General features: G+C 41.6%; 1 protein-coding gene across 6 annotated transcripts in view; it reads right to left on the bottom strand.

Moving 5' to 3' along the window:
• Dlg3 (discs large MAGUK scaffold protein 3) overlaps window positions 1-15040 on the bottom strand; it is a 52438-nt gene that overhangs the window by 21925 nt on the left and 15473 nt on the right. For all 6 annotated transcript variants that reach the window (XM_048417759.3, XM_048417757.3, XM_048417756.3 and 3 more), the window contains one exon: window positions 1796-1910. In XM_048417759.3, the coding sequence (XP_048273716.1) occupies window positions 1796-1910 (115 nt within the window). The remainder of the gene's footprint in view (window positions 1-1795; window positions 1911-15040) is intronic.

Below are 15040 nucleotides of genomic sequence, written 5' to 3' on the forward strand. Positions count from 1 at the left end.
GTTCACATACAGAAGAAAGAGTACAGTAGAAAGACTGTGCCAGGGACAGAGGAGGGCAGACCAAGGGGCTAACCTAGGAAAGGGGCTCCCACTCCCAGCTGTAACCATAAAACATCCTTTTCCCCCTGGTTGCATCTAGTGATCACAGCAGTTCTTATTCTAAATCATATCTCCTTTCCTCAGAGGACACAGTTATCTAGGCAAGGTTATCAAACTGCTTCACTAGGAAGGGCGTCCTGGTCTCTCCCTTTTCTTCCCAGAGTCCAGCTGACTGGATGCCTTGCCTGAGCCACAGAAGGGTGCTCCACATCAAGAGCCAGTGCCCGGTTCCCCTACCCAGGCAGGGACAGCACTAGCAGAGGCTAGGCGGAGAGGAGAGATCTAAAAATAAAGCTCTCTGAAGGAACTGTCTTGCCTAAAGAGAGCTTCCCACGCACACTGGAGTGCCACATCTGCGGGGGCTGGAAGCACAGAACGGAACAATCCTGACCAAGTCACATAAGTATTACCCACTTTTGGGGGTAATAGCACATGATGGTTCCCCCCATCAGAGACCCATTGCCCATGTTGGAGATCCCGAGCAAGGGCTTTAGTGACCACCAGCAGGCCTTTCTTCTCCAGGGGCGAACCTGGAAGGATGGCTGGGCCTTGCCAAGCCTCTCTTCTACCCTTTTCTGCTGCCAGCAGGAGGCGAATGCAGCAAATGCTCTCCACCCACAAAGAGTAGAGTGCAGGGTTCACTTTAGAAAAGAGCTCAAAGGGTTCTAGTGGGCCTCAGATGCACAAAATGCTCCCTAGGCTGACTCCCTGCAGCAGGGTCAGTGATAACCAACTGTGGAAAAAGAAAAGGAGCACGTGAGAACTGCAATTAGCATTGACATCAGCTAGCTACCGTCATTTCACACCCCAAGGACACAATAATTGTCATGTTACCAAGCAACTGGCCTCTCCTTCCCGCCTCCAGCAAGTATCAGAGGCCACCATAAATGTTCAACCAGTTAAATAAGCCTGGAACTACTTCAGGCTCTGGGAAGTAACCCCACCACCTTTCTATAAGGTGTCTGCCCTTTAGAGCTACAATGTACTGGTGACCAGATTTTGCTCAATAGCCCAGCAGGAAGGAAACTACCCCTAATTCTAAGAAAAGTTCAGTGCCCCCCTTATCAGTCTACCAATTGAAGGTTTTGTACTTTGACCCCCTCAAGGGTCAAAAACTCAGTCTCTGACAATGTCATCACATAGCTTTCATCAGTTAGTACAATGTGATCATCTGTCCCTGCCTTTCTCTTCTTAGGAAGCATACACCATCCTGTCCTATGATTCACATGCAGCGGGTAGAGAGAGGGGGACAGAAACACAGCAAAACATGCAGAATACAGCAACCTGCCAGCTCTTTGGTCTCTTAAAGAGACCCTGTACCAGAACACTGTGATAACTGACATGCTCAAACACAAATCCTTGTGTCTATCGTTCGTATATGGAAGTGGAAGCTAAGCTTTCCCCTCAAAGCACAGATTGCAAGCACCATGCTCTGAATATTCAAGTGTTATTTGAATGCTGACTAGCAACAATCACCTAATAGTCGTACAATTAGAGCAAACTGAACATTTCCCGTACTGACTCATTCATGAGCGAAGAGGGAGAAACCAGTTCACAGAAGGGAGGAGATACTGACCATAAAACACACAGCCTGAGCACACAGTGCAAAGTGTAGTTTTAGTGCAGGGAGTACACAAGCCCCACCCTACCAGTTCGACAAGAAAGGCTAGGCCTGGTGCTCAGAGGGGCAACTTACCTGACATACAAGGACCTCTTCTCACTGGTTCGGAGAGACCCAGACCCAGAACTCATGCTGCTGTTCATCATTTGTTCTCGCAAGTCATGTATCTTGGATTCAAAGCGACTGTACTCTGTCAGGGAGACAAAGGGAAAGACAGGAAAAGAATGAACCCAAGGAGCTCCCTGGGCCAGCACACCCGTGGCCACAAAGCCAGGAGACTTAGCTTCAAAGCAGCCGGGAGGTGGAATCTTTGCTTTGATAAGCAGAGTCCCTCCCCCAGGTTGAGAAAGACAGACCAACCCCCTCCCCCCCAAGGGAAAAAAAAAACACCTAGAAAAAAATGTTGCATTTGGGCTTGTCAAATGGAAACTGCTTTTATCTGCTTCAATATCTCACTGATCTTTAAAAAATAACAACTGGAAAGAGGTTCCAGGGTAGCCTTTATAAATCTTTAGAGCAGGCACTAAGGCCAAAGGAGAGCAGATGGGCAAGGAGACTTTCCCAAAAAGCGAGAGCAGAGAACAGATGGCCCTGAGACGCAGGGCAGGGGGCTGGAAAGGACCAGAGGCTATTCAATCACTGTGAGGTAAGGAGGACAGCTTTCCCAGGACGGCTTTTTAGTGAGGAGATAGTGGAGCCCAGTACAAAGTCTAAAAAGAAACAAACTGCAATCATTTGTCAAGCATTAAATCTAATGTCTTCTTACACAACATTTTTCAGGTCTATAATTGCTTTGTAAAATGGGACATACTGAGAGACACAGGCTATAGAAATGGCAGAAAACAAGGCATACTTCAATGACAAGCTGACTTTAAAAGCTGTCAAAATTTATGCTGGAGGTTGAAGGTTGGACAACTGCTTAAAAACACTTCAGGGAAAAACTTCCACAAAAGCATTTTCATGCACCATAGAGGGGCTGGCAAGAAGAACCCCACCTAGTCTGTGTGACTCTGTGGGAGAAAACACAACACCTGCTCCAACACCTGCCCTCCCCCTCGCCTCCCTCAGCTCCCTGGGCAAAGCAACCTGACCTTCAGCTGGGTGAAAAGGGAAATGCTAAGAAGCCTAGCGGGAGGAGGGAGTGGAGTTAAAAGTCATGTAAATAACCTCTTCTCAAAGTTGGTTTTCTTCACTGTGGTATCAATGAAGGCAACTGGTTAAATTCATGTGTTCTTTCATTCATCACGCACTGAGTGTTATGGTGATTTGTCCTCATTACTTAACTCCTGTCCCTACTATCCTGGAGGAAGCACTGAGTCACTGACTCACCTATTAAATGTGGGGGGAGGGAGCACAGCAGCTGGACATTGTCCCTGTTCTGAGACTTACAAGGCAGCACATCAATATAAAATAAGGCGTCTTAATCTAAACGTAAAGGGTGGTGACTGATTTGTCATAGCCGCCTTGGGCTGTGCAGAGAGACAGGCTACTGACCTCACCCCAGGGCTTAGCCTCTAACCCTGAACAGGGATCATTTCTTGCTCCTTCCTTCTGGCCCTCTCTTCTAGCTCACTCAGGGAGGAACCTTGCAGGGAAGAGACTTGACTAGGCAGCACGTCCTTGGTGATGATGAACCAAAGAACTATACACAGAACCCGGAACCAGACTAGTACAATGGCTCATACCTATAATCACAACACCCAGAGGACTAGGGCAGAAGGCTCATAAGTTCCAGTCTAGCCCAAAGTACAGAATAAGACCCTGCCTCACTAAAACAACACAACCCCTAAACTCAGAACAGTAACAGCAAAATGACAACCAATTTATCTGCAAGCGTTTTGCTCTTGTCTATGCATTGCCTTCTTTGGAGGTGACCCTGCCCACTGAACTCTAACTGAGCAGCAGCAGGTCACAGCGGTTGCTTAGTAACTGTGTTTCTCAAAAAATCCTTTAAAAACAACCACTAAACCACCATTTCCTCAAAACTCATAAGCCAAGGTTGATAATTCTGGACCAGAGGATCCAATTAAAATAACAGAGGGAAGGGGAGCAAAGTTGCTGCTTTGAGGAATCTGTTATTGGTTTTCAATTTCCTTAGGCTGTGTTATTAATTTTTCTTATTCAGATGAACCCCCTAGAGTTTCATTCCTTATCAGTTTCTGGCTTCTATTTAGATAGCTATCTAATGTCCATAGGCACCTAGTAGCCTGTGCTAAATGACTGTTGAGTAAATGAGGGACAATTTAGAAAACTGTGTCCATCTCTTATCAAACTAATAAAGCAATGATTTATTTAACTGATGGGGCCAGCTTCACAGAGGATTTCCAAAGGCAATAAAAAAAAAGTACTGAGGGGCTGGAGAGATGGCTCAGCGATTAAGAGCACCAGGTTGCTCTTGTGAGTTTTGTTCCCAGCCCCATGCTGCAGTTCACACCAGTCTCTACAGTTCCGGGAGAGTTGATGCTTTGGTTCTAGAGGGTAACTACTGGGAGCCACTGAGGTTGCCCAACACCCTTTAGGGTGTTAATAACCCCCTGTTGGGCACTGGGTTAACATGTCAGCAGTGCTAGGGAGGGAACAGAGGCCTTCTGCATGCAAGGCAAGCCCTTTACCAGGCAGAAGTAAGCTACATGCTAGACTGGTTAACAGACTTTGTATAGAACAAAGACAAAAAGTCATTCCAACAAAAGCATGTGGAATGAACTTAAGACAGTGACTCTTAATATTGTCAAATATTTCCCCATGACAAAAGCGTCACTTAAAAGAACAGCTGAATTGCAAGACTTTGCAAGATTTTTCCTTCCCTTCCACTTACCAGTAAAGCAGTCATTATTTGGAGGGCATCTCTTAGGCCCAAGTCATTGCGTAGGAAGCTACTTGACCAGCCTTCCTTCTGAGAGGCCCCACTTCAAATAGGCTACTTTAAAGAAGCACCACCTATTACTAAAATCTCAAGTCTATTAAACTGCACTTTATTCATTTTTCCCATTCAGATAAACGCAACCATTTGTGACCCACAAAGATATCCATGATGAGTCATCCTTTGCTTCCTCCTTCCCTTTTACCAATGCTAATTACACAGAGAGAAAGAAGCTAGAACTGGCACAAATAGAAGCCAGTACAGAAAGAGGGTTTCTCAGGGACCATACATAGCATGCCTTAAGATGAGAATTCTGGAAAGCCCCCCTACCCAACCTTTGATACATTGCATCAAAAGTCACTGAACAGAGCTGAGCCCTGGGATCTACCTCCAAAAAGCATCTAAGTACTATCATGCCCCATCAAGTTGGAAGCTGCTGGTCTGGGAGAGAATCGGTTCGGTTTCAGTCCTTCAGAAAGCTTCCAAAGGAAGGCATGGCAAGAGCACTGGGTGCTCCCCAAATAAATCTGACAATACAATCTCAAATCCACCATTGCCCAATATGAGGTTTCTTTGGTTTTTTTGTTTGTTTGTTTGGGTTTTTGGTTTTTCGAGACAGGGTTTCTCTGTGTAGCGCTGGCTGTCCTGGAACTCACAGAGATCCACCTGCCTCTGCCTCCCAAGAGTTCGGATTAAAGGTATGCACTCACCTCTGGGAAGTTTAAAAAAACTACAATAGTGGGATTTTTCTGCTTTTTGAGTCCTCACCCTGCTTTGTCTGTTGCATGTGTGTGTTTTACCATCCCCCAATAAATGCCTTTTTTCAACTGCAAAAAAAATCTACAAAAGTAACACGTGATTCATTAAACATTTTGCAGCACTGGGAGTCAAACCCAAGACTTCACGTATGCTAAGGCGGGTACCCTACCACTGAGCTTCATGCCAGCCTTGGACTTTAAAAAAATGTTTCCACTTTCTTCTTTTGAAATTTCTGTATGGTTTCCTCTTTCCACTATTCAGAAGCAACCACTGTTAGTATTTTTCTTACGTGACCATCCAAGTTTACCTCCATACATCTTGTATATCCATGTATTCACAGATCACACAGATTCACACACATATTTTTTATTCTCTGATATGTCATAGAAACCTGCTCACATCGGTACAAAAATATAAGCCCTCATACATATTAATGGTCATATAGTGCTGCATGTTGTGGAGGCCATAATATCTTATTCAGTCATATTCTGGTCAATGTACATTTAAACTATTTGCTCACTGAGACAGGGTCTTGCTATATAACCAAGATAGCCTAGTATTCAGTTGTTGTATAGCCCAGGCTGGCTATACAATTCAATGCAGCCTCTGGAGTGTAGGGATTACAGGTGTGCACCAACACACACATAATATTTTTTAATATTGCAATCAATGTTGCATTATAATTGTATGAACCTGTCTGAAGTATAGATTTCCCAAAGTGAAAGTTCAGAGTCAAATGACTGCACACCCAAATCACAGGGCTCAGGATACAGGATGGTGGTAGAGCATTTGCCTCGTATGCATGTGACCCTAAGCTTCATCTCAGCACTACAAAAAAGCAAACTTTTGATTGTCACTACTAAACGGAACCCTAACATTCTGAAGCCCTTCTGACTGTGGAAATAAAATGATATTTGGAGGCTTCCAGAAGCTTTTTGGTTTCTGCAGAATTAGAGGCAAAATTTACCTTTGAGCACTGACTGATCTTTTGTTTGGAAAATAGACTTTAATGAGCCTTTCAGTAATGCAAAGTAAAGGCAAGATTTTACTCTGGAACAGAAACCATTTCCTGACTTTCTGACTAAGATGAAGTATGGAAAGGAAGAGACAAAAGGAAGATAGAATGTTCTCTGCACAATAATGGAAAGAGCTGCTCTACTGGTGGGTGTAGTTGCTAGTACTCTAGCATTAGGCCCCAGTCACAGGTCTCCTTCTCCCTTTTCCAAGCACTGTTAATTCCTTGTTTCAGCTAAGACCTTTAAGATGTTCTACCTACCTGCCTCTGTAAGCATCTAAGACTAGACTTGACCACCCAGTGTGCCTTCTCCTACTCAAAACCCGCGCCTTTCTTTCCTGACACTAAAATGTCCCAATACTATAACTGACACCCCCACTTTTCCTGTGCACAGCCAACATGTTTCTTAAGTTCTGATCTTTCTTCTTGATCACACATGTCCTCAACCTACCTCTTGCTTTCTGGCCATTGCCTTCCTATTGTTTTCTTTCTTTTCTCTTCATTTTCTCTTGACTATTTTATTTTCTTCAGAGACCAGTCTCACTCTATCGCCCAAGCCTGCTGAAAATTCTGGCCTCAAATGATCCTCCATCCTCGACCTCCTGAATAGCTGGAACTACAAGTATGTGCTACTACACCAGTGTCATAATGTTTTCTTTCTCTCTACCCCCAGCCCTGCCCTCTGTTTTGACTTAGGTCACATTGTGTCACCTTTTCTCTGGGCCTCTGCTCTATAGTACTAACTGGTCTTTATATCCTTATTTGGTCACCATGAAACTTCAGTTTCTAGACTTCACCATCCACGTATCTACGATCACAGCAACTCAAGAATCTTATCTTGATATTTGAGCTAAACATTCAAGGACTGCTCCACCATTCTCCTGCCTATTATCTACATGTTTCTCATTATACACAAGTTCTTGATATCCGTGGTCTGGGACCCTTGAATATAATTAATTTATATCTGTTAATCCCTCCTCCTGAAATTTTCTCCACTGCCTAAAGCCAAACCTTCTTTGTGCCCTTCAACACCATTCTTTTATCACTGTGTGAGTTTTATCTATTCGTGTATTTATTCAAGTGTCTACTGCATGCCACTGTGTTAGCTGTAATCAAAATGGTCTCCATAAACTACAATCATATCAACAAAAACTATTTAATTACAATTTCAATTACAACTGCTAAAACTGTAATAAATAAAAATGTAGAGGGAGATTCAAAAAGAGTGCCCCAATCTACTTGGGGCGGTAGATCTCAGCAAAGTTCTCCATGGGGGGGTGTAACATTTAAGTCCATAGGAAGGATAGAGAGAGAACTTAGAACTTTCTGGACCTGAGGCTCCACAAAATGGTGAGTAGGGAAGGCATGGCTGAATCCTACCTAGTTCATGTTCAAAATGAATAAACAGCTATCCACAAAGCTTATCTGTCCTTATGGAAGTATGGCCATTCAGATATGAAGCTCACACAGTTCTTGTTTGCCATTGTGGAGACTCCCAAAGGCTTTAAGGACTCACCAATTATGAAAAATTCTAGAGCACTGGTGGAAACAAAGTTACAAGCTCCACAGACAGGCACAGATTTGATGAGTGTAAGTTGTTTCAGCCGTTTATGGTTGTCTTTGGAGCATGAACCTTTGGGATGTGTGTGAACTACAAACACTTATGGGAACACTCTAGTCCTTTATGTCTTCAAAATAAATGAATGGAGTTGAAGGTAAAATAAGTGCACCGAGATACCTGTTAGCAAGCCAGGCATGGTGACACACATCTGTAATCTCAGCACTCAGGAAGGCGAGGCACAGAACTGCTGCAATGTCAAGGCTAGCCTGAGCTACACAGTGAGTTCCAGGTCAGCTTGAACTATAATGATACCATTCTCAACAGAACAGCAACAAGAAACCTGTTAGTACGGCATACATGAATTACCAAAAAGTACACTTCTCTGAATCACAATTAATCAAGAAGCTTTGGGTTATGGGCCTGCTACTTAAAGAATCCAACACCTCTAAAGCTAAACAATTCTGAAAGTCTCTTCTAATTATAACACTATGATTATAAAACATCAGTGAGGTTCATAAGGAATCAAATCTAGGATTACTCTAATTTAACAAAATCTAAAAATCTACAAATAATCTCAAACTCTTTGAATTAAAAAAGCAAAATATATAAATTGCCAAAAAAAATTTCTCAAGGCTATGTAAGCAAGCACAAGTGACAGACAGTTTCCATACGGACAAATACTGCTTAAGGGAAACTAATTCCAGGTCTACCCTTTCAACAGTGGTTGAAATTATGACCAGCCCTAAACAGAAACCTGTTCTGATCGGTGCCCTGTCACAATGTACTTTCTCAGTGATACACACATTGAGCCAGGGCTCTGATAGCATGAGGTATGCTGAGAAGAAAACAGAAAACAAGATGCACTGTGTAAGCATGCCATAAAAAATTCCAGTTTATCCCTACAGACTGGGTGGTTGTATTTTTGCTTTGTTTTGTTTTGGTGCATGCGTACATTTGTGTGTGTGTGTGTGTGTGTGTGTGTGTGTGTGTGTGTGTGTGTCTATATGTCTGTCTCACAAGCATCTAGTGAGGATGTAGGAAGAGCTAGCTGTTTGGGTGAAAGTGCTATGCTCACTAAAGGTTTTATTACACTCAGTCACCTGGTCTGAAATGAGTACAAAAGTGCCTTGCATCCATCAAGCTAAGAGCAAGTATTCACATTGGGTAAAAGCTTCAAACAGGGCCTTCTCCCTACTTCAAAGGAAATTTCACATAGCATGTTCCAATGAAAGATTAACAAAGTGTTTGGCTCCCTTACTCCACAAGTCAAAGTATATGGAAAGGTCACCCAAAGCAAAATACCTCTTGCAGAAAACCTTAGAATGAAAGCAGAATTCTACCTTTACCCTGCTCTCAGTACCAAATAGGCATTCTCAGAACAAATTTTTACTTAATGGTGATGCTACCTCATAATGACCAAAATACACACAGCTTATGATGAAGCTTGCCAATCTAAATTGATGTAACCAATTTCTGTATTTTACCAGGTCAACAATCTAATCTCAAACACCCTTCACAGTTTACTCCCACAGAATCCCAAGCTCTTTGACCATCTTTACTACAGCATCATCTGAATCTCTTTTAGGTCCAGTTTCTGTAGAAGGAGCCCAGAAAAAGGGACCTAGAGAAAGATCCCTGTAATTTGTAGTTGCTTAAATATCTGTGGTTGCTTTTAGGTAATCTCTCAGTAAAACAATCAGATAATCCAGGGTAAAACATGACAGAAGAGGATAAGAAACCCCAAAATCCAAATTATGAGTATATAAAATAAATTTGCTTATAATAAAGGTGGAACTTTAAGACAGGGGGGAAATGGAGTGCTTGATAAATGGGGATGAAGTAACTCATTACAGTTTGGAACAGAAAGAACACCTGTCTCCTTTACAGTCTAAGTAAAGTGTAGGCAAGGTAAGGTTTTAAATATGAAACAAAAGCATTAAATAACCAGAAGAAAATACAGCCAGGTATTTTTTCTCAAGATAGGGAAGGACCTTCGAGGCCTCCCAACAGAGACCAAATAAATGAAAGGGAAACACTGCATGGGAACTGTAATCCCAGCACATGGGGAGCTGAGGCAGGAGGATAGTTGAGTTCAAAGCCTGCCTAGACTACACAGCAACACCATCTCAAACAAAAAGGGCCAGGAGTGTAGCTCAGTAGTAAAAAGTCTTACTAGCTTATGTGAGGTCTTGGAATGTGATTCTCAGCACTGAAATAAATGACAAAAAAACCTACAAAAGCCTTTGCAATATATCTAACAAAGAACTAATAATTTACCTATATTAAATCTCAGCAGCTAAACATACCCCAGCAGGAAATGAAGAAAGGGTATAAAGAGGCACTTGGAGAGAGGAGCACAGAATGATACCCACATGTGTGGCTGTGCACCCTATAAATCCTACCATTCAGGAGACTCAGACAGGAAAACAATGAGATTGAGGTCAGCCTAGACTACATGAGGAATTCTGGTCTAGCTCTGACTATCTTGCTCAGAAAGATATAACAACAACAACAACAAAAAACAATCAACACACAAAAATGTTCAATTCTACTATATACTTTTGCTTATTGCATTCAGTGTTATTGATCAGACCCAGGGCCTTACACATGACACAAAAGTGCACCCCACTACTTTACCCCAGCACTCGGTTTTTGAGTCATAATCTAAATCTAATTATGTAGCTCAAGCCTGCCTTGGACCTCCTGAGTGCTAGATTAGAAGCTTGCTCCATCACACCTGGCTCAAGTGTATTACTAACAAAAGAAATAGAAATCAAATAGAATTTTGTTACCTATCAAATGTGCAGAGGAGCTTTAAAAATTACTACAGGTACACATAGAGGCCAGGAAGTTAGAACAGGGCATTAGAGGGAAGGGAAGGGGGAGACTTTAAAGTCAGGTGGGGGAATAGAAATGCCCCAAATAACATGAAAGTGGAAAGGGACTACCAGGAGAGAGGGTTGGGAGGGTTGGGATAGGGAAGGGGGTAACCAACACTACAGATTATGAAAAAAACATAAGAAAACCTACTATTTTATAAGCTTATTAAAAATATAATTTAATCCGGGCAGTGGTGGTGCACACCTTTAATCCCAGCACTCAAGAGGCAGAGACAGGCAGATCTCTGTGAGTTCAAGACCAGCCTGGTCTACAGAGTGAGTTCCAGGACAGCCAGAGTTATTACACAGAGAAACCCTGTCTCATAAAACCAATATATATATAATGAAATTTTTAAAAAGAGTTTGAATGGAGGTATCCTGTACAGGGAAATAATGTTCCTCCCAGAAGCCACAGGCTATTTCTTCTTTCTTTTTTTTTAATTTTTGACGATAGGGTCTCACTGCATAGTCATGCTTGGCATGAAATTCACTATGTAAACAAGGATGGCCTTGAACTCAGAGATTTGTATACTTTTGTCTCTCAACTGTTTAATAGAAGCGGTCCAGGTTTTTGTTGTTACTGTGTCTGTCAACTTGACACAAGGTAGTCATTTGCAAGGAGGGAACCACAACTGAGAGAATATCTCCAAAAAACTGGCCCGCAGGCAAGCCTATGGACATTTTCTTATTAATGATTGATGCAGGAGGCCCCAGCCAATTGTGAATGGTGCTAGTCCTGGGGTGTAAATGAAAGCAAACTGGTGGCTGGAGGCTAAGAAGAGCACTGATTGCTCTTCCAAAGGACCCAAGTTCAATCCCCAGTACACATACACGGCATCTGACAACCATCCATGATCCCAGTACCAGAGACCTGATGCCCTCTTCTGCCCTCTGGGGACACTGTACACACATGCATGTGCAGGCATACATGCAGGCAAAATATTCATACACACAAAATATTATAAAATAAAAATGTGAAAGAAAGCAGGCTGAGCAAACCAGTAAGCAGGTTCCTCCACGAACTCTGATTCAGTTCCTGCCACCAGATCCCTGACTTCTCTAAGTGATGGATTGTGATCTGTGAGTTATAAGCTGAAATAACACCCCCCCCAAGTTGTGTTTGGACATGGTCTTTAGCACAGAAATAGAGACCTAACAGACAGAAGCCAGGATTATTAAACAAAAACTCCAGTGGCAGATGTGGGATAACACATCTATGAGTTGTTGGTAAGAGAGGCCTCAGAGGTCCCCAAAACAATACAGGTTACTGGCCCTGTTGTTGGCTGTCCACCAGAACTAGATGGTTAAGATCCTACTACTGAAGGTACACATGCTTTCGTCACAGGACATGGAGAAATGAAGCTGGAACTGAGTTGGCAGCTTCCTCTTTAGCTGGCTAGTTTTCATAGTGCTAGAGGGCACTAGCCAGGCTACTAGAAGAGAAGTCATCAACAGTCTTAATCCAGCTGTGAGCCCTGTAAACTACAACAATGACCAGCCTGGCAAGATGCACCCATTGGTGCAATAATGGCATGAATCTTGTGGGGTAAGTTACTCTTTGTGAGTGGATTTGAGGACCACCCCACAAGGGGAATTCAAGCTTTGTACTGTAAACCTGGTCAAGAGCTGATGGTTATAGATCATAGTCTCTATCGTTTTTTCTGGATGGACATGTGGTCAAAGAGCCGTCTGAGCACTCATGTCTATATCCATACATCAGTGCTATTCTCTGCTTTTATCAGAAAAGTTTCTTACTGAATTGAATGGTGGTTAATGAAGGGACTCATAATTGGTGGAAGTGCTGAGAATAAGGGATGGTAAAGTGTTAGCCCTAAATGGGATTTTCAGCATCACCCACTTCCAAGGCTTGGATATATCAAGATGAGGTGAAAAGAATGGAAGAGCTGGAGGATGGGGAAGTATGCTGCAACAAAAGACACCGTGATTTCACTCACAAACTCATTGCAACCCTGCTTATCTACATAAGACCTGCACAAGATTGGGGAGGAACATCAACATTTCATCATGGAAGGGGGAAGGGCTCATGAAGCTCCAGTCCCACAAGGGGCTATTGCCAATTAATGGTGACTCGGGAAGGGGTGTCACTTTCTTTAATGGTATAGTAATTGACGATAAGTTGCCCTTGCTCCGGTAAATAACTTCCCACCTATGTTCATGCAAGGAACCCTAATTAAACTCAGTGGGGGTACACAAGCAAAAAGACATGAAGTAGGTGAGGAACGTGTTGGGAAGAAGGGGTTCAGCAGGAGAGGGGAGGAAATAAAAGAGGGTGATGGGAAGTGGAAAAGATTGAAATTCATTATATGCATGTATAAAACTGCCAAAAAATGAAAATAAAATTAATCCACATTAGTGAGAATCTTGGAGGGGGAACCTTATACTGCCTGCGGAGGTAAAAACTAATTTGAAAAACAAATGCATCAAAAGCATTAAACATGTTCATATCCTTTAAATGAATAATTCCACTTAAAGGAACATATTCTCAGGAAATAATTATAGATTCATAGAAACCTTGCACAAGGATATTCATCAAAGTATTTTAGAAGAACAAAATATTGGGGAAAAAACCTAAGTATCCACAGTCAATAAGAGAAGAATGGTTACCTGGTTACCTGAACTATGGCACACACGAGGGACTATTTAACGACTTCAAATAATTTTTTCAAATCATATATAATGACTTATGAAAATATTCATGATGTGGCTTGAAATAACAGAAAGAATACAAAACTACCTTAATCTAATAATCTAATTTTTAAAAGCTTACAGACACATTAAATGATATATAAAATATAAATATATAAAGTTTGAAAAGAAATATATGAAGATGCACATAAACCAGGGATTATCCCTGTAGGTGGTTTGACGGGTGATTTGAATTTTTTGACTGTGTATTTCTTTATTTCCAATTGTCCATAAATGTATATCTAATATTTTTATATCCTGGAATAAAATGTAAGGGATATTGGTAAGCAGGCACACTGAACAGACCAACAGCGTACCAAGGACAAAACCAGGGTATGCTTGTACTAGAAATTTCCATGTACACTGTTCCTAGCTCAGCAAACAGTTGCAAACAAATCCACATGAACACATAACTGTTCTAACTCAGCCATTTTAGACAAAAACAAAGAGTTAGTGCTTTACTGAAATCCCGCATACCCCACAGCCACACTTTCCTAATCCACAAAGCAGTAAGCCTGTCCACTGAGAGAGGCTGACTAGTGCTTACAACTTCTTTCTCAGGGTGGTTAGAAAACACTAGAAAATCCAGTCTGGAATTTAACCCCACATTTACAAAATTCTTTCTCTCTTTTGAAGTCCAAATCCTAAAAGTACATATTTATAGAAAACATGTTTATCTTCATTTTTTAAAATCTAACAAGCTATTTCATCACTTAATTTTGTCAAGCAGAAAATTCAAAAAATCTCTGGGACCTTTGCTTTTAAAGAAACTGTGAGTTCAGTGAAAAGTAAACAGAAGCCTTTTTCAAGATGATAAAAGCCTATCACAAAAAAGAGAGATGGACAGGGGCCTTTATTAAAGCAAGGCAGTTATTAGTTCAAGACCGTGTGATTTAATAAGTGGATAGATACAAGCAAGAGTTCATAAGTTGAATTCAAAACTTACTTCCACTGATCTAAACACAAAATTTTAGCTAGAAAACATATCACCAATCACTTTTGCATAATGTCTTCCTTTTATACATTAGAAAACTAAGTCTAAGAGTCAAGAACTTTTATCCATTTAAAGAAAAACTCAGAAGTAGCTCTCAGGAGCTTGGATTCTCCGAAGTAGATATATTATTGCTATATCATATATGTATGAGTCTAGTGTCTATTGAGCTAACAGATATGTGGGGGGATGTATATGTGTGTGTTTGCATGTATTCTTACACAAGGTCAGCAATGACAGTCGTTTTAATTTTAGGGACAATGGTAGTCCCAAATTATTCGACTTCTATTCCTCTGTTTAAAGCAACAGAACATTATCCCTATCGTGAAATATAATTCTAAAGTATTTTTTAACAACAGTATCAATATCAGGGTCAAGATTTCAACACATAACACAATGAATTAAAAAAACCCTCAAACTCTATAATTGCATTAAGAAATAATCCATTTTCATTACTACATATTACAGTAATCATTCCACCTGGCAGGAAGATCTGATATTTTACTAACAGCAAAGCTCCTAGGACTCTGACTCACACCACCTAGCAAG

The sequence above is a fragment of the Myodes glareolus genome, chromosome X (assembly GCF_982192425.1).
Source record: "Myodes glareolus chromosome X, mMyoGla1.1, whole genome shotgun sequence".
Taxonomy (NCBI): Eukaryota; Metazoa; Chordata; class Mammalia; order Rodentia; family Cricetidae; genus Myodes; species Myodes glareolus.